Source organism: Lepisosteus oculatus, chromosome 18 (genome assembly GCF_040954835.1).
Source record: "Lepisosteus oculatus isolate fLepOcu1 chromosome 18, fLepOcu1.hap2, whole genome shotgun sequence".
Classification (NCBI taxonomy): domain Eukaryota; kingdom Metazoa; phylum Chordata; class Actinopteri; order Semionotiformes; family Lepisosteidae; genus Lepisosteus; species Lepisosteus oculatus.
The window spans coordinates 5,509,148-5,530,313 of record NC_090713.1 but is presented as its reverse complement, the minus strand read 5'-3'; the positions used below and the strand labels follow the sequence as shown (position 1 = coordinate 5,530,313).

The 21,166-nt window shown below is 43.1% G+C and overlaps 1 protein-coding gene across 1 annotated transcript in view; it reads right to left on the bottom strand.

Moving 5' to 3' along the window:
* LOC102696231 (L-amino-acid oxidase-like) overlaps positions 1-6,757 on the bottom strand; it is a gene marked incomplete at its 5' end in the record, with an annotated part of 29,173 nt that extends 22,416 nt beyond the window's left edge. Inside the window, one exon of the mRNA XM_015339521.2 lies at positions 6,725-6,757. Coding sequence (XP_015195007.2) covers positions 6,725-6,757 — 33 coding nt within the window. The remainder of the gene's footprint in view (positions 1-6,724) is intronic.
* Positions 6,758-21,166: the final 14,409 nt, after the last annotated feature.

Here is a 21,166-nt window from a genome sequence, read left to right as displayed (position 1 = left end):
GACTTGCTGTAAACGTCTTTACTGTGCCCGTTGTAGATATTGAATTTTACCACTGAAGGGAAATCTTAGTAGCTGAGCATAAAAAGAATAGGAGCATACTGTAACGGGTGTGAAGGCCATAAACGATATTAATTTTGGAACATAAACATACAGTATATAGCTGGTCTTGGTACTTTAAAGAAAAAAATACACACCAGTATTCCATTTCTCCCTAAACATTGTAAGCTTCGAAGTCTTTAACGTCAACAAGCATACTTTTAGAATTTGATTAAAAGGGAATATAATATGGATTCGCGTATCTCAAGAATTTAATAACGGTATGATTATATCCGTGTACTGCGGCAGGGCTGTGTAGGGCTGTTTCACCTCCCTGTTCATACGAGCTGTCTTTTAGCCTACTGGTCTAGGTGTGTGACTACTAACTGACAGGATGTGTGTTTGAATCTAGCTGGTGCTGGACTTTTCATTTTTATTTATTTATATTTTAATCGCGTAACATAAACATATTACCGTATGCAAACTGTACTGTATACAGTATGTATATGTACATTTAATGTCTTAACTGTGCCCGTTTAATTGAATTTAAAAAAATTATTTAACACGAACATTAAGCTTTTTACATCTTCCGCCTGAGAACAGTCACCCGTTGCTACCCAACGCAGAAACACAGCCACTAACTAGCAAAGAGAGGACATTAGCTAGCCAATTTGATAAAGAAATAAATGATTATTTTGTTTATTTCTTTTGCACATTTATTTGAACATTTCCATCGATTGTACAAGCACTTGGAAACTGTCCAATCCCTAGTTCATCAGGCATTTTACCGGTCTGGCGCCGGTCTGTGTCTTCCAGGATATAATGCCAGCGAACTCTTGTTTTTATGTCCACTATAACAGACAATCTCCTTTGCTTTTAACCGAGCGTTTAATAATTTCCTAAAATGAAAATGATTTACTTTATTTCCCTCACGGGATCAATAAAAGAATCTATCATCTGTCTAAGCTATGGGACAGAATTCTGGGGTCTACCAGACATTATGGTAGGGCTTCAGAATGGTGATTGGCTGACACCATCTGACACCCCTCTGATTGGAGAAAAAAGACGTGCTGGTTTGCTATACATACTGTACCAGGAAGAGGATTTCTTTCTATTCAAAACGTGTATTTTAAAAGTTTAAGAAGTAAAAACCTTACAGCGTACACAGATTTCTAAACTGATCAGGATCGTTATCTTTGTCTTATGCATAATAATGTTCACCGCTCTGTCCAGCAAATTAATAATAAACTTTATTTTATATAGCTTTTTAAACGAATAAGTAATTAGATTGCTCATAAACCTAATCACTTGCTTTTTCTTTTTATTTAGGCTCAGATTTCAACTATAGATCGTATTATTAAAAACCATAATAACAACCAACCAACAAAAACAACCATATAAACATAATACCAACCAAAAACATAGATAACAACCACAATACAAAATCAAATAATCAAACCATTTTACACTCGCAAAGTCCAATTATCATTATCATAACCCCACCCCTTATGCAAAACCAAACTTTCCTCCCATCCCAGTTTATCCTGTTTATCATAAACAAAATCCACCTCAATTTTCAACATAAAGCATTACACAAAATCAATACCTCAACACTCCATACTCAACAACGATAATTCACAAACAGCCAGAACATGTAAATACACATTCCCAAACAGACCAAATTTCCATAGCCCCGCCCCTTATGCAAAACCAACATCCCTCCCCTGTTCTCTTTCTCCCCTGGCGGTTGTAATTGTTTTTATTTTCAAATAAATTTTAGCAAAGTCATGTCTTTTAAAAATCTTAAGATTTTTATATTTATGTCTTTATTTAGTGGTTTCATTAGTGACAAAGGCTAAGCTTTCTTTGAAAAATGTCTTTTATGTAAACCATGTTTGCTATTAATTCATTCAGGGCTAAAATATGTTCATTGTCTTCTAATGAAAGAATGGTTCCTTTCGCCGTAGTCGGGAGCCTAGCCTTTAACTAGTAAGTACTGTACTTACTGGGTTTTTGAGGGGGGGGAGGTGTCTTTCGCTGGAAATCTCGCCTCCTACTTTGAAAATACCCGTGAAACCGGTTCAATTTGTCACAACCAGCACTCCTGCAGAAAGGGGGGTTGTACTTGCAGTGTATACAGTACACGCGTTATGCTCTTCGTTAATGTCTGTGAAGTTTTATTTAATCTCTGAGCCATACTGATTCTTCTGGAAGCCAGTTTCCGCCAGGGAGTAAAAAAAAAACACACTATGGTATTCTCTCCAATGCGGTGCAGTTAAAAACATACCTCTGATGCTACTCCTAAATGAATATCGTTTATGACCATCAGAAGCTTTATGTTCCTTTTCTTTTTTCCAGTGGATTGAACAGGGAGAGGCATTTCATGATGTACTTTTCACTGATGAAACAACAGTGGCTCTGGAACAGTTTTCAACCAAGTCATTTTATAAAAAGGGGAGATATGTACACGTTACTGAAGGTAAAAGTTTAGCCTTTGTCACTAATGTAACCACTAAATAAAGACATATAGAAATCCCTACGTTACAGACTGTATATGGCTGGTATTGGTAGTTTAAAGAAAAAATACATACCAGTATTCCACTTTCTCCCTAAACATTTTAAGCATCAGAGTCTTACATGTGGTTATTTTGGAAACGTTTGCACGTGCTCCTTCTGACCATGTTACTGTTTACTGTTACTGACCATATTAAGTTTAAGTGCCTGTGGGCACTTTTCCTCTCCATGGGGGGTGGACTGTCTTTCATTAGAAAGTTAGTCTGTTCTACTCTGAGAATGTAGAGGGGGTGGAAAGTGCCCGCGGTCATTTAATTAGTATTAAAATTCACACTGATTCCCTTGCGAAGATACGGACATACGAATATTCTTGCGTGGTCAAAAAATGGCATAAAAACGACAAAGTGAAGGCTGTGAAAACATTTACAACGTACTTTATACACAAAGCAAATATACCCCCCCCCCCCCCCTCAATTAAATTCAAGCTGCTTTATTAGCATGACAGATGGGTACAATCAGTGTTGGGTATTTACTTTGCTTTGAGATGCCACTTTTAAAGGTGATATATAAAATCAAGGCTTTAACTTGCTTTAACTCCGCAAGTCTGAGTTCTTGTGTCTGTCCTATCCGAACCCGAAAGTATTACAATATGTATCTTTATGGCAGGTGGTGTATAGCTTTTTAGTATAGATTACACTTTTCTAAAATGTATTTAAAAAATAAAAACGATTACAATCTAATCTTTCCACTTTTGATCCCAAAATAAATCTAAACGGGGAGAAAGCTATGCTGAAAGTTTATTAAGATACTTAGAAGACAAAAATATCAATTTATGTTGCATTTGTCTGATTGTGAATCAAAAAACACATATATTTAAACCCGCATTTGAGATTTAAATCAAAACGTTATTTAAATCAATATAAATGTTTATATTGTAACGCCTAGGTGAGTATTCATTGTTATTAAAATGACTTAAATTCGATCATGTTGTGATATTTAGAAATATAAATATGTTTGGTGCGAGTGAGGTTTAATTTAATCTCTGACTCAGTGATGGCCTGGCATGGTGAGGTGCCCTGGCAGCTGTATGATGCAGTGGTGGCCTGGCACTGTGAGGTGCGCTTGCAGCTATGTGATGCAGTGGTGGCCTGGCACGGTGAGGTGCGCTGACAGCTGTATGGTGTGGCGCAGTTGTGGCCTGGCACGGTAAAGTGCGCTGGCAGCTGTGTGATGCAGTGGTGGCCGGGCAAGGTGAGGTGCGCTGGCAGGTGGGTGATGCAGTGGTGGCCTGGCACTGTGAGGTGCGCTGGCAGCTGTGTGGTGTGACACAGTGGTGGCCTGGCACGGTGAAGTGCGCTGGCAGCTGTGTGGTGTGACGCAGTGGTGGCCTGGCACGGTGAGGTGCGCTGGCAGCTGTGTGATGCAGTGGTGGTCGGGTATGTAGAGGTGCACTGGCAGCTGTGTGTTGTGACGCAGTGGTGGCCTGGCACGGTGAGGTGCGCTGGCATATAATGAATATATTCATGTGCATCCAACACATAGTTCAACGCTAGCAACTACACAAAATCTAAAATATGAGCTCTACTTGCCACTTACAATACCAACAGTACCAGCTAACTTTAGTAGTGACATTTTCATGGATCTTTTTAACAATAAAATTTACAACATCAGACTTCAGACACAATTTAACAGGCCTCAAAAAAGTCTGGTACAAACATTTTCAGCATGGTGAAACATGGTGAACATTTCCACCACTGCGTCACACCACACAGCTGCCAGCGCACCTCACCGTGCCAGGCCACCACTGAATCACCCAGCTGCCAGCGCACCTCACCGTGCCAGGCCACCACTGCATCACACAGCTGCCAGCGCACCTCACCGTGCCAGGCCACCACAGCGTCACACCACACAGCTGCCAGTGCACCTCTACATACCCGACCACCACTGCATCACACAGCTGCCAGCGCACCTCACCATGCCAGGCCACCACTGCATCACACAGATGTCAGCGCACCTCACCATGCCATGCCACCAGCTGCGTCAAACCACACAGCTGCCAGCCCAACTCACCGTGCCCGGCCACCACTGCATCACACAGCTGCCAGCGCACCTCACCGTGCCAGGCCACCACTGCGTCACATAGCTGCAAGCGCACCTCACCGTGCCAGGCCACCACTGCATCATACAGCTGCCAGGGCACCTCACCGTGTCAGGCCACCACTGCGTCACACATATTTCAGCGCCATATATTTCATGGATATTATGGAATATAATGGATGGATATCTTAGTTATCTTTCTAGTTCACAGGTTTGCATGCATAATTTAATTTTGAAAGCCACTGAGACATCAGGTACTACTGTTGTATTTATGAAAAAGAAACAAAACAAAAAACATACTAACAACTGTGCCATCCTACTCCTTAGTTAATACATTTTATTATTCATAAACAGTTAACATTGTTAGCAAAATATTTTGAATTATATTTAACCCTATTTTTTCTTTAGTTTTGTATTTAACTTATTATATGATAGTCAGACTTAATGTATATTTGAACAATGAAAATATATTTTTACAAGATTTTACATTAAGCACTTAAAATTAATAAGGTTAATAATAGTAAACTGTAACATGCTGTAACAAGATCGGTTAAACTGCGAAGAAAATGCTTTCAGAGAAAATGTTTCAGGTGTGAAGAATATAGATCTCCAATGCAATTTCAACCAAACCTGTTCCCACACACCCTGCCCCCACTACCATTAGAATATACACAAACATTTTAGCGTTTCATTCTGAGCAGAAGACCATCACACCTGAAATCTAGAAAATAATATTACGTAACCAAAATCCGCAATATGGAAACAGAACCTGTGTAATTGTTGATAGATGATGTACTCGTAACATTTTTTCAAGACAAACTACAACATTTAAAAAATGACTTGTATGTACTTGATATCTCTAATCAATCCATGGGTCCCTGCACAAAACGAAACTAAAACACATATCGTTTCGCGCTTCTTATTAGTTGCTCAAAAGTAATTCTAAAAGTATGCTTGTTGACTCCGGTATCACGTTAGTTAAAGACTTCGAAGCTTACAATGTTTAGGGAGAAATGGAAAACTGGTGTGTATTTTTTTCTTTAAAGTACCGAGACCAGCCATATACTGTATGTTTATGTTCCAAGATTAATATCGTTTATGGCCTTCACACGCGTTACAGTATGCTCCTATTTTTTTATGCTCAGCTACTAAGATTTCCCTTCAGTGGTAAAATTAGATATGATAGGTGTCGCATTTTAAATCATTTTCGTAGTTGGAAATTATGAAACGCCCTGTTAAAAGCAAGGAAGTTTTTATGCCCGTTGAAGTAAAACAAAATGCCTGACAAAGTATGGCTTGGACAGATTCCAAGTGCTTGTACAAATGTGCTAAAGAAATTATACTTTGAGTATACAGCTTGTCCAAAGTCATCCATTATTAATACTATTAGTAATATCTTCAGTAAAGGCTTTGATGCATAAATATTTCTGATAAAGGTAGGTTGTGTACTTTTGTCCAACTGAGCGGTATGCCGCGAAATACCTCACCCATTTTGAATGGGTGCATCTGTACCTGAGAACATATATGCATAATGAAAATAAGAATTATTTGAGAAATTCAGGTTTAAATTTTTCAATAAAAGCAAAAGCAGTTTCTTTTTCTATTTTACAGCATGGAATTAACCTCTTCTTGTCCCTCTGCATCCCTCAGACTGATACAGCTCCTTGCTTAAACCCTCACCTGTATACTGTAACCTAGCGCTCTGCTTGAGAGGAGTCATTGGCCCTGGATGAACTGTTTGTGAGGCTTAAATAAGGGATTGGTTTCTTATGACAATCTCACCAAAACTGCCTCACTAACTAGGCAATAACTCTTTTGCAAAAATAATTAATTATATTAATATAATCAATATAATTATATTAATAGGATGAAGCTCATGAATAAAAAAAAATAAAATTAAAATCAAAGGTTAAAATTTACACATTTGATTTGGGATTTATTCAGTTTTACATAAGTTTATACATCTTTTTTATTTGCTAATAAACACTTAGTTTTAACATAAAACACAGATGAGCTGAAACCTTTCCAGTATTGCATATGATTTAATGCAGAGACAAAATCAAATGATCATAGTTACTTGTACATGATACCACAGTCCCAGACCGCATTTTCATTTCTATAAAGAAAAACAAACTTAATTAGACAGAGGTACCAGCCAGACCTGATAGTTGTAGAAGGGTCCAAGTTGCTGGGGTTGCTGGTGTGAAGATGACCACTAGACAGCCTTGCTGTTCACAGCTGGACATGCCCCAGTTAGCTGAATTACTCAAAAAATTTGCCCCTGTTATATCTCCCTGCAAATCCAGTCAGTTCAAGTGATTGTTTATGCAAGAGAGGGGCAATTATTCTTATGTCTATTATGTCTATTTTAAAATACATTAGTTCTAAATAATAATTCTAATACAACAGCCAGACAACCAAACAGCTACAACCACATAGATTGTGTGAGATTCAATTTACAAATATGAGCTTACAAATAGCTGTAATAATTATTTTTCTGAACAAGATATAAAAAATAAGAACACAACTACAACATACGTGTGAAGGCTCAGGAGAATGAAAAGATCCCTTTTGATGAGCAGAAATAACCAGTTAAAAAGGCAGTCGAAAAATAATTTGGATTTATCACTGGGTGTGCCTCTCTGACAACATGCAGTCAACAGAGCTTCTCAGCAGTTACAGTGCTCTTTTTATACCGAAAAACAAACATCCTTTAAACATAACGTAATGCTTAAAGGCACAGTCATTCCATGACTATATAGGACTAAGGATTTAAAAGGTTTCTATTTTAAGAGGAAAAGTTGGCACAGTTTAATCACAAGGAAGCCAAGAAAGCCAAAGTGTTATCTGGGGCCAGCTCAAGCTTAGCAACAAGCAAATAATTTTTGCTTAAGTACAAGTTTTCTGCCATATCAAGAGATTTTTTCTATATAACTGCTTCCTACATACTGATGGAGTCTGCTAGCAGAATCTGTATGTTACCCCTTACCCATACAATGGTTGGAGCTGTGAACTCCTGCTGAATTCAAATGCTAAACTCTAACCTTCACGCTTGCTTTAGCACAGATGCTTCTCCCTCCCATCTTCTGTACTAAACTCCTGATGGGGACGGATTGTTTAAGTTTCTTCTGAGTCCTGGAGTTTCTTGAGAAAGCTACCTCAAAGACAGGAGAGGGAGGATGTAGAGAAATGTACAGTGATGTGAAAAAGTGTTTGCCCCCTTCCTGATTTCTTATTTTTTTGCATGTTTGTCACACTGAAATGTTTCAGATCATCAAACAAATTGAAATATTAGACAAAGATAACACAAGTAAACACAAAATGCAGTTTTTATGAAGGTTTTTATTATTAAGGGAAAAAAAATCCAAATCTACATGGCCCTGTGTGAAAAAGTGATTGCCCCCCCTGTTAAAACATAAATCAACTGTGGTTTATCACATCTTTGGAAAGCTGAGTTCAATTTCTCTAGCCACACCCAGGCCTGATTACTGCCACACCTGTTCTCAATCAAGAAATCACTTAAATAGAACCCGCCTGACAACGTGAAGTAGACCAAAAGATCCTCAAAAGCTAGACATCATGCTGCGATCCAAAGAAATTCAGGAACAAATGAGAAAAGTAATTGAGATTTATCAGTCTGGAAAGGTTATAAAGCCAGTTCTAAAGCTTTGGGACTCCAGCGAACCACAGTGAGAGCCATTATCCAAAAATAGCGAAAACATGGAACAGTGGTGAACCTTCCCAGGAGTGGCCGGCTGACCAAAATTACCCCAAGAGCCCAGCGACGACTCATCCAAGAGGTCACAAAAAAACCCACAACAACATCCAAAGAACTACAGGCTTCACTTGACTCAGTTAAGGTTAGTGTTCATGACTCCACCATAAGAAAGAGACTGAGCAAAAATGGCCTGCATGGCAGAGTTCCAAGACGAAAACCACTGCTGAGCAAAAAGAACATAAAGGCTTGTCTCAGTTTTGCCAAAAAACATCTTGATGATCCCCAAGACTTTTGGGAAAATATTCTGTGGACTGACGAGACAAAAGTTGAACTTTTTGGAAGGTGTGTGTCCCATTACATCTGGCGTAAAAGTAACACAGCATTTCAGAAAAGGAACATCATACCAACAGTAAAATATGGAGGTGGTAGTGTGATGGTCTGGGGCTGTTTTGCTGCTTCAGGACCTGGAAGACTTGCTGTGGTAAATGGAACCATGAATTCTGCTGTCTACCAAAAAATCCCTGAAGGAGAATGTCCGGCCATCTGTTCGTGACCTCAAGCTGAAGCGCACTTGGGTTCTGCAGCAGGACAATGATCCAAAACACACCAGCAAGTCCACCTCTGAGTGGCTTAAGAAAAACAAAATGAAGACTTTGGAGTGGCTTAGTCAAAGTCCTGACCTGAATCCGATTGAGATGTTGTGGCATGACCTTAAAAAAGTGGTTAAGGCTCGAAAACCCTCCAATGTGGCTGAATTACAGCAATTCTGCAAAGATGAGTTGGCCAAAATTCCTCCACAGCGCTGTAAAAGACTCATTACCAGTTATCGCAAACGCTTGATTGCAGTTGTTGCTGCTAAGGGTGGCCCAACCAGTTATTAGGTTTAGGGGGTGTAACGTAGAGTGCTCTCTGAAGGCACCAGTTCTGTAGGGTTTGGGCATTTACTGAGACAATTATTAATTGTAGCAGTAAATCACAAAATTGATTCTTTTGATGGCTTTAGAATCCAACCATGCGATATAACTCAAACAACGCACACACACAGGTACTAATACACGAGGATACATTTATTAATACATAGAATATGCATATAAACCTAACAGATCTTATCGAGAGGGTTATCAGAATACAAAAGATATATATTCAATCAGTTACGAAGTGTTACACATATCAAGAGGACATACGTTCATTATATCATTCATTAAGACCGTTTCATAAATGAACTTGGTTATAACTTCTACATTAGATACTCAAAACAAGTACATAACTCTTAGGAATTAAATTGATATCAACTGGTTGGGATAACAATTGAATTCTCGAGCTGTAATGCATTGAAGTTGAATACTCATCCAATCTTTGGGGATTCAGATCTCCTGCGGGCACAAAGAAACAGTTGCAGGCTGTTGCTGTCCAATCCGCGCTCTCTGGCTCGGTGCCAGGCTGTGCTGTGCAGCTTGCGACGGTGCGCTGCTGATGCTCACTGACCGGCTAGTTAGTGTTGGCTTTAACTAGCAAAGTTTGTGCACAGGAGAAAAGATGACCGTGGGACTCATATCTCACCTTGATCAACCAATCAGGGACTGGTAGGGCCGAGTAACCCACGTGGGACTCTGATGCCCATGGAACTTTCAGCCAATGAACGAGCTGAAGTTCCTCCAGGTAAAAACAGGCAACACAGAGAGCCTGGGAGATTCAGGAGAGATTCAGTGGAGGATTCAGTAGATTTCTGTGGACTATTCTAAAGGGAATTCAAAGGAGAATTCCAGGGCAGGACGGCCCAGGGGCAGAAGGCTCCCAAGGGCAGGACATTCTCGCAGCGCGCCTTCTGACCATCCTGAGACTCAGCCCGGACAACCACGGAACGGCCAGTGTGTCCGAGTGCCAGAACTTTCCTTTGTTCTAAGAGTGTAGAGCGGAGGTTGCCAGAGAGTAACCAGAGGATCCACCCGAGGTTAGCACCAGCAGCAGGCCTCGTGAACAGGTCAGAACTGTGGACAGCTGAATCACTATTCAGAACTAGCTCTTCAAGGACCGGTTCGTTTCTGATGAAGAGCTAGTTCTGAATAGTGATTCAGCTGTCCACAGTTCTGACCTGTTCACGAGGCCTGCTGCTGGTGCTAACCTCGGGTGGATCCTCTGGTTACTCTCTGGCAACCTCCGCTCTACACTCTTAGAACAAAGGAAAGTTCTGGCACTCGGACACACTGGCCGTTCCGTGGTTGTCCGGGCTGAGTCTCAGGATGGTCAGAAGGCGCGCTGCGAGAATGTCCTGCCCTTGGGAGCCTTCTGCCCCTGGGCCGTCCTGCCCTGGAATTCTCCTTTGAATTCCCTTTAGAATAGTCCACAGAATTCTACTGAATCCTCCACTGAATCTCTCCTGAATCTCCCAGGCTCTCTGTGTTGCCTGTTTTTACCTGGAGGAACTTCAGCTCGTTCATTGGCTGAAAGTTCCATGGGCATCAGAGTCCCACGTGGGTTACTCGGCCCTACCAGTCCCTGATTGGTTGATCAAGGTGAGATATGAGTCACTTACTCCTGACACTTAGGAATGCAGTCCAGATGTCCATCTGGCACTCCCTAGACAGATAGGCGCCAATGGATGACCATTGATCATGATAGCCAGGCTTAGCTAAGTGCATCCCCCTTTGGGAGCTGTACTAGGAAACTGTCACGGACGTCCAAAGGGACAAACCGTGGGGAGCAGGAGAGCGGAAAAAGACCCATATGCGTAGCGGCGAGACGGGAAAAAGGCCCAGGCTCATTAGTGCAAAGAGTTCAGGAATGCCGTATAGAAACCTATGCCCTCAGGGAGCGGACGTGGGGCGCCCTGGTGCTAGGCGGGTCTCAGGACATCCGAATGTCAATGCTGAGCGAGGACAGAGTGCAAGACCAGGAAATATATAGCCCAAGGGAAAGAGAGACAGGAAGGACAGCAGACCGGAAACTAGGGACAGGACAAAGAAGGCGCGCCCTCTGGCTGCAGAGGGCGTGACAGTACCCCCCTTCATGGGCGGCTCCCGACGCCCAAATAAATAAATAAGCTGCACAGCACTGGGGAGAGGAAAAACCTCATTTAACTGAAAGGAAACCTCCGGGAATCCACGGCTGAGAGCTACCCCTTCCTCCGGGGTATAACCTTTATTGGGTGGAGGAAGGGGGGGTAGAGAAGAGCTCCAGAGACTTAAAACAAAAAAAGTACACAAGCACAAACCCAACAGACAAAAACCTGGGAAAGACCAGGGAGACAAACCACACAAGACAGATAGGAACCAAAAAGAGGTAGGAACCAAAGTTCCGAGACACAGAGAGCAGGGGGGGCCAAAAAGGAGGGGAAACCAGGAAGAAAAAAATCAAAACAAAAGGCAAAAAACAAGAAAAAAAAACACAAAAACCCCGGGGAAAAATACCGCAGACTGGGCAAATGGCACGTTCACATTCTAACGCTGATATCAGAGTGGACAACCTGAGGAAAGCCAGACCGAAGTCCGCTCACAGACACAGATGCCCGGAGTGATATCCAGTGAAAAGAATGGTGGAACGGCAAATGGGCACGTTCGCATACTAACGCTGATATCGGAGTGGACAACCTGAGGAAAGCCAGACCGAAGCCCGCTCACAGACACAGATGCCCGGAGGGATATCCAGCGGAGGGCATGGAGGAACAGCAGAAAGCTTACCATTCTATCACTGATATCGGAGAGAGCCAGACCAGGAAGAGCCAGGCAAGAGAACCCGCTCCAGACACAGAAGCTCGGAGTGATATCCAGTAATAAGAATAGGCAAGCCAGCTCAACATTCAATCACTGATATCGGAGTGATATACCCGAGGAAAGCCAGGTGCAGGACCCGTGGACGTGGGGCGCCCTGGTGCTAGGCGGGTCTCAGGACATCCGAACGTCAATGCTGAGCGAGGACAGAGTGCAAGACCCGGAAATATATAGCCCAAGGGAAAGAGAGACAGGAAGGACAGCAGACTGGAAACTAGGGACAGGACAAAGAAGGAGCGCCCTCTGGCTGCAGAGGGCGTGACAGAAACCTTATCAAAGGAATCTTAAATCAGCCTGCATGAATAGTAAGATTAATAATCTTAAATGTCCACATTACTCCTCGAGAATTCATACCGGAACCAGCATTGGATAGAAACAGGATTAATAACATCTGGAGTATGTATAAACAGGGTAGGAGACATTATCTAAGTCTAGGGACTACACATCAGGAAGTTCACTGTCAATATCTGATACCTCTGTAGTAGATATTTGGGGAGAAGTCACATCCTTTCTTTTGACATGCTACCTTTGACTCATTCATGCTACCCAGAGTACATCTTGATGTAAGAGTACAGCTTTCAGAGTACACTATCAGTCATGATCCAGCTCCCCAGCAGCAGTGTTACAATAACACCGGTTCCTGTTCCCAGCCCCCCTGATGAACCACAACACCTGTGTTGGGCACCTGCCAGGGTGGTTTGGAGGTTTGTTCCATTAAAGCAAACTCAACGACCAGTACCTCTTCAGGGCTTACTGTTTCTTGGATTTCTATCCCAGAAACAGTGGCACCTGAAGGCATCCATGACCTCAAGTTTGGTCTTATATTGTCTGGTTCTAGACAGTACAGTGTTAAGTTCAAGAGCACTGTGGCCTCCTCGGGAACTTGGAGGAACTGTTTTATTAGGTAGCTGTATCATGCCTGTCACAAGTCATAGTGACAGTTAAATGTGGTGTGCTGACCACCCATTTACTTCCCACCTGCTCTTCATGGGGTTCATTAACCTCCCTCTACTCGTTAGTAGCTTTACACCTTTCATTGGTGAATCGTTCAGACACAGCCAATGGATAACTTTGGTAGCCATACCCATCTCAAGATTTGGAACCAAATTCAATCTTGGATTGCCTTCTGGGTGAGCTATGAGTGATGGGGTTAATCTCACACACTTGTAGCGGCGAGGCTTATTAATAAGAAAGAATTAAGTGTTCTGAGCCTTCCCAAATGAGGCCCCATTTCTCTGTTCATCTCTGTGGTGCAGCCACAGAGAAACCATTCATGCAAGATGTTTTCTTTTGATAAGGACAGCTCCCAAAGGGGGATGCACTTAGCTAAGCCTGGCTATCATGATCAATGATCATCCATTGGCGCCTATCTGTCTAGGGAGTGCCAGTTGGACATCTGGACTGCATTACTAAGTGTCAGGAGTAAGTGACTCATATCTCACCTTGATCAACCAATCAGGGACTGGTAGGGCCGAGTAACCCACGTGGGACTCTGATGCCCATGGAACTTTCAGCCAATCAATGAGCTGAAGTTCCTCCAGGTAAAAACAGGCAACACAGAGAGCCTGAGAGATTCAGATACAGTAAGGGAGATTCGGTAAGATTCAGAAGGAAAAGACTCTGGAGAGGATTCTGTGGACTGTTCTAAAGGGAATTCAAAGGAGAATTCCAGGGCAGGACGGCCCAGGAGCAGAAGGCTCCCAAGGGCAGGACATTCTCGCAGCGCGCCTCCTGACCATCCTGAGACTCAGCCACGTGGACAACCACGTGGACTCGGACAACCTCGGACAACCACGGAACGGCCAGTGTGTCCGAGTGCCAGAATTTTCCTTTGTTCTAAGAGTCTAGAGTGGAGGTTGCCAGAGAGTAACCAGCAGCAGGCCTCGTGAACAGGTCGGAACTGTGGACAGCTGAATCACTATTCAGAACTAGCTCTTCATCAGAAACGAACCGGTCCTCTTCCTGACTTGCTGGGACCCACAGTCATCTTTTCTCCTGTGCACAAACTTTGCTAGTTAAAGACAACACTAACTAGCCGGTCAGTGAGCATCAGCAGCTCACCGTCGCAAGCCGCACAGCACAGCCTGGCACCGAGCCAGAGAGCGCGGATTGGACAGCAACAGCCTGCAACTGTTTCTTTGTGCCCGCAGGAGATCTGAATCCCCAAAGATTGGATGAGTATTCAACTTCAATGCATTACAGCTCGAGAATTCAATTGTTATCCCAACCAGTTGATATCAATTTAAATCCTAAGAGTTATGTACTTGTTTTGAGTATCTAATGTAGAAGTTGTAACCAAGTTCACTTTACAAAACGGTCTTAATGAATGATATACTGAACGTATGTCCTCTTGATGTGTAACTCTTTGTAACTGACCGAATATACCTTTTGTATTCTGATAACCCTCTCGATGAGATCTGTTAGGTTTACATACATATTCTATGTATTAATAAATGTATCCTCGTGTATTAGTACCTGTGTGTGCGCGTTGTTTGAGTTATGTCGCATGGTTGGATTCTAAAGCCATCAAAAGAATCAACTTTGTGATTTACTGCTACAATTAATAATTGTCTCAGTAAATGCCCAAACCCTACAGAACTGGTGCCTTCAGAGAGCCAGTATGATTACATATTTGGCGTCCTTGAGCCGGTTTTCTTACACACTCCTCTACTGAGAAGAGTGGAATCAATCGGGTTGGGATTTGTGCCATGGCTAGACTGGCTACAGTGGCACTAAACTCCCTTTAAAGGTCTTGTGTCAACATTCTGGCCTGTTGCACACAAGCATAAACCCACTGTATAACACCGACAATCATGTCCACTGGTTGGGGAATAAGATTTAACCCTGTTGCATAGGAAGTTGCCTGTAGGATTTTCCCTAAGCTTTCCAACGTTTGCTGCTGTCGGTACAGTCTGTCACTACCCTCTGGCATCTCTGACACCTGCCTTCTTGGGGCAGTCAGGGGGAGAGTGCCAGTAACAAACCAACCTACCAGAAATAGCAAACGCACAACAGTGGCGGCAGCAATCAGTCCTCCCAAAAGTCTTTTAGGGTGGCTGATCCCAGTCATCTCCTTCTGAGTGACTGTCACCTTTCTAAGCTGGCGCAGCATGTACATGGTGTCTTTCTCAGTATGCCGTGTGGCATCCTGGGTACCAACATCCTGGAAATCTGGGGAGATCTGACGCAGCGGCTGATGCTGCTCCTCCATTTTCAGGGCATCTGCTTTTTCGATTTGTTCATGCCTGTGCTCTAGGAACCCTGCAGGGGGCGGTGCAGCTGTGGAGCATGCCTGACCCTCGGCTGAGTGGTCATCTGGAGCACCTGAGTGATCTGGGATTGTTACCCCACTCTCACTGTTGAGGTCCACCCTGCACACTTCCTGATTGAGGAATCCCTCTATCGGCATGTTTACAATCGTTCGCTGGGCATGGGTGTAGGACACCTGCTCCTCCCCCCCTTCCTTCGCTACGGGTTCAGGGAGCTGCCCCAGTACTGAGATAGCTAGTTCACTGTCTTTGAACTCACTATCACCCACCAGGCCCATGTCAGTGCAGGCGGGGATTCTGACACCCCTCTTTGCGATGTCCTGCACTGGCAGGCGGGTGGCTTGACCATCCAGCTCCAGTCTGGCTGAACCACTGTTGGTCAGACTCAGACTGACAGACTGAGGTGGTGGCTGTAAGAAAACCGGCTTGGCTTTCATTCCCTGTCCCTTCTGGGGGACTGGGTGTGTTGGAAACCCTGCCGTTGAGGCAGGAACAATCAGGTCAGTCTCACTCACTACCTGGTAGTTGTGAGAAATAATGTTACCTGACTGCAGGTTCCCTGGGTCACAGCAGAGGGAATCGGCATCTGGGATCAGGTGTGTCCACAGCGCAGTAGTCTTAGTATCCAGCTGGACCTCCTGTCTAACCTGTGAATGTTGCACCAGGGGCACCTGGCGGTGGCCCTGTGACAGCTGCTCAAGCAGATCCTCACTAATAGGGGACCTCTCAGGGCTAAGGGTGAGGGCTACATCACCAACCTGCTCTCCTGCCATCTGGATCCCTTCCACCACTACAGGGTGGTGTTCCTGACCCCTCTTGGGTGTCAGGGTGCACAGGGAAAGCTCCTTTTCATCGCCAGGTGGGAAGATCTGCTCCTCTTTAGGGATGTAAAAGGGGTGTGCTTTACCTGGTGGATCAGGCGGCTGCTCGGAGCACCGCTCCTGTGGCAGGGAGGCTGTTGGGACCCTGGCCAGGACACAACTTCCCTGTATATCTGGGAAACAAGATAATATTTTTATTTCTTGTCCAGAGGGAACAGAAGGAATCTTCACATAGGCTTCTGTGTTCGGTGGGCACTGTGTGAGCACAGTCTGCCTCTTGGCCCCCCTTTCCTTCTGTACAGAAGGCTTAGGAGCCTTGACCTGTTTCCACACTTTGCCTTTCTGGTGATCCACCAAAGGTTCCACTCTGAGTCGCATGTCCTTTTCTTTTTCCACCCGTTTTGAGCTTGCCGTGTGACATCAAACACCTTTCAACCTCAGTGTCAATCAGTGTCTCACTGGGTAAGACGTCTCCCATGGCAGCCTTGATGTAAAAGCTTCCTGCTTTTCCTCTGTGTTTTACTGCCTGCTCTGTGACTTCAGGGGTGGAGTCAGCACTCGCTTGGGAGTGGCTGACCTCATCCAGGCAGGAACCCTTCCACTCAATCAGATAGACTGAGGGAGGGAGAGTGGAGAGTATCAGCTCATTCACAGCTTTATCTTGCCCTTTCCCTCCCCCAGTGTTCTCATGGCTCTTAGGACGCTGGGTGCTGTCCTGTGTGCCTGCTTTGGAACGGGGCTTAGCCAGCTCAGGAGCCCGTGCTCCTTCGAGCAGGAGGGAGTTAACCCTGCTGGCTCTGACGGCGAACACAGTCGCTTTAACAGCTTTTTGCTCAGAGCGACTTTGGACATCATACTCCCAGGCTTTCTGCACGAATCTCTTAATATCAGTCATTTTCATGGTCTGTGCATCTGTATGCATTAAGATCATCTTTCTGACTGATGGGTGGAGATTCGCAATGAATAAACCCTTGAAATGTATGTTCTCTTCGCAACCCTCATCATTTCGCCCTGCAAAATAAGTTCGTCTAAGTCTCTCGTAATATTCGCGAGGGGACTCTGCTCTCTCGTGCTTAATGTTAAGGGCGGCGGATATCGCGGCAGTCGGGTCAACAAAACGCACTGTATTCATCGATAAGTGCTTGACACAGCTCCTCAAAATCATTACAGACTTCTTTCATCTGCCTAGCCATCCACTCATGTACAGCTCTGCTGGTAGTTTTCCTGACCAGAAACACTTTCTCCTGTTCTGTGGCATTTGGCAGGTACTGCAGGGTATACCTGAGGTCCTGAATATAACTCTCGATATTATTCTCTGACACTGCGGGGTCAAATCTCTCTATGTCCTTCGCTAGCTCTCTCAGAGAATGGAGATTTATTCTCCTAGCTTCTCCGCTGACGGAGATATGGAGGAGATCGTGGTCAGACCTGTCGCTGCTAGAGAGAGTGCTTAATAGCGACTCGAATTCAGACCTTTTAGCAACCATCGTTAAACTTAAAGAGTATTACTTTTAAGTACGAAATCACAGTTTTACCACAGAAAACCACAAGATCAAATATGCAATCAACCCAGTAGATCGCAAAAGATCACAAAACAATCAAGCACTGCTTAAAGAGCAAAGGGAACTTTTTTCCTTTCGGTTTTCAGCACACACTGTATTATCGTGTATGAAACCCGTGGCGTTTTATATGAATTATTCCTCTTGGTTGACTCATTTCAGTCTTGCCACGCCCGTCCAGGGACGCCAAAATGTAACGTAGTGTGCTCTCTGAAGGCACCAGTTCTGTAGGGTTTGGGCATTTACTGGGTCAATTATTAATTGTAGCAGTAAATCACAAAATTGATTCTTTTGATGGCTTTAGAATCCAACCATGCGATATAACTCAAACAACGCACACACACAGGTACTAATACACGAGGATACATTTATTAATACATAGAATATGCATATAAACCTAACAGATCTTATCGAGAGGGTTATCAGAATACAAAAGATATATATTCAATTCAAGTGTTACACATATCAAGAGGACATACGTTCAGTATATCATTCATTAAGACCGTTTCGTAAATGAACTTGGTTATAACTTCTACATTAGATACTCGAAACAAGTACATAACTCTTAGGAATTAAATTGATATCAACTGGTTGGGATAACAATTGAATTCTCGAGCTGTAATGCATTGAAGTTGAATACTCATCCAATCTCTGGGGATTCAGATCTCCTGCATGTACAAAGAAACAGTTGCAGGCTTGTTGTTGTCCAATACGCGCTCTCTGGCTCGGTGCCAGGCTGTGCTGTGCGGCTTGCGACGGTGCGCTGCTGATGCTCACTGACCGGCTAGTTAGTGTTGGCTTTAACTAGCAAAGTTTGTGCACAGGAGAAAAGATGACCGTGGGTCCAAGCAAGTCAGGAAGAGGACCGGTTCATTTCTGATGAAGAGCTAGTTCTGAATAGTGATTCAGCTGTCCACAGTTCTGACCTGTTCACGAGGCCTGCTGCTGGTGCTAACCTCGGGTGGATCCTCTGGTTATTCTCTGGCAAACTCCGCTCTAGACTCTTAGAAAAAAGGAACGTTCTGGCACTCGGACACACTGGCCGTTCCGTGGTTGTCCGGGCTAAATCTCAGGATGGTCAGGAGGCGCGCTGCGAGAATGTCCTGCCCTTGGGAGCATTCTGCCCCTGGGCCGTCCTGCCCTGGAATTCTCCTTTGAATTCCCTTTAGAATAGTCCACAGAATTCTACTGAATCCTCCACTGAATCTCTCCTGAATCTCCCAGGCTCTCTGTGTTGCCTGTTTTTACCTGGAGGAACTTCAGCTCGTCGATTGGCTGAAAGTTCCATGGGCATCAGAGTCCCATGTGGGTTACTCGGCCCTACCAGTCCCTGATTGGTTGATCAAGGTGAGATATGAGTCACTTACTCCTGACACTTAGGAATGCAGTCCAGATGTCCATCTGGCACTCCCTAGACAGATAGGCGCCAATGGATGACCATTGATCATGATAGCCAGGCTTAGCTAAGTGCATCCCCCTTTGGGAGCTGTACTAGGAAACCTTATCAAAGGAAACCTTAAATCAGCCTGCATGTATAGTTTCTCTGTAGCTGCACCACAGAGATGAACAGAGAAATAGGGCCTTTTGGGAAGGCTCAGAACACTTAATTCTTTCTTATTAATAAGCCTCGCCACTACAGGGGCAATCACTTTTTCACACAGGGCCATGTAGGTTTGGATTTTTTTTCCCTTAATAATAAAAACCTTCATTTAAAAACTGCATTTTGTGTTTACTTGTGTTATCTTTGTCTAATATTTCAATTTGTTTGATGATCTGAAACATTTCAGTGTGACAAACATGCAAAAAAATAAGAAATCAGGAAGGGGGCAAACACTTTTTCACACCACTGTATATACAGTATACACAGATGCAGCCATTCAAAATGCATAACCCCGTACCGCGCGAAGTTATCTACAGTTCACTGCAGTACGTGATTGGCTGTCCAAAATGACTGAAAGGTGGCACAAGCATTGGTTGTTAGTGAAATGATTGCTTCATTTAATCTCTTTACTGTACATGTTTAAATCTGGTTAATATTGAATATTAATATGGAATTTTACAACTAACTTTAGTACCTAAGAATTAAAAGAAGAGGAGCATACAGTGTCTGAAGGTCAAAAATGATATTAATTTAAGAACATACAGATGCAGCCATTCAAAAAGCGCGGTAAAAACCCGCGGTACAGTAACCTACCCACAAGCCACCGCGGGGCACCGGAGGCCACCGCAGGGCAAGTGATTGGCTGGCCAAATGACCGACAGGGGCACTCGTGGTGCATTGGTTGGAAGTGCAAAGATTTAATAATTTAATGTCTTTACTGTGCACATTTTAATCCGCTTGGTTTTGAATATTTATATGGATTTTACCACTAAAGGGAAATTTTAGTAACTGAGCATAAAAAGAAGAGGAGCATAACGCATCTGAAGGTCATAAACGATATTAATTTAGGAACATAAACATTACTGTATGTATGTAAACTGTACTGTGTATGGCTGGTCTTGGTACTTTAAAGAAAAAAATACACACCAGTATTCCATTTCTCCCTAAACATTGTAAGCTTCGAAGTCTTTAACTAACGTGATACCGGAGTCAACAAGCATACTTTTAGAATTTGATTAAAAGGGAATATAATATGGAATCGCGTATCTCAAGAAATTAATAACGATATAATTATATTCATGTTGCAAAAGAACTGCAACGGACATAAAAACTCCCTTGCTTTTAACAGAGCGTTCCATAATTTCTAACTACGAAAATGCCAGGTGAAAGGATTTGTAAACATATTTTGTTAAAGCAAGTCAGTTTTTTCCGCAACACATAAAATACATTTTTCCAAGAAAGTTTAGCCTTTATCACTAATGAAACCACTAAATAAAGACATAAATATAGAAATCTTAAGATTTGTTTTATTTAATGTTGGTAGCAGGATGAGCTGTCAGAGTGTATATTTTGTCGCAAAGTTGCTGCAAGATGTTAACAGTGAAAAAGGTATTTAGAAATGAGTTATTTCAAGATGAAAAAGAAAACATACACGAAACATGGTTTCATTACGACCAGAATCGGTCTTGAGATTTGAGAGTATTTGAGAGGTATGTCTTAACACCGATACTACAGTGCTTAAGTACTGCTCACGTATATGTTTCTAGGTTTATATTATGCATTTCATACGGTCAAATTACTTTTGAACAACTAATAAGAACGCGAAACGGTATGTGTTTTAGTTTCGTTTTGTGCTGGAACCCGTGGATTGATTAGAGATATCAAGTACATACAAGTCATTTAATAAATGTTGTAGTTCGTCTTGAAAAAATGTTACGAGTACATCATCTATCAACAATCACACAGGTTCTGTTTCCATATTGCGGACTTTGGTTAGGTATTATC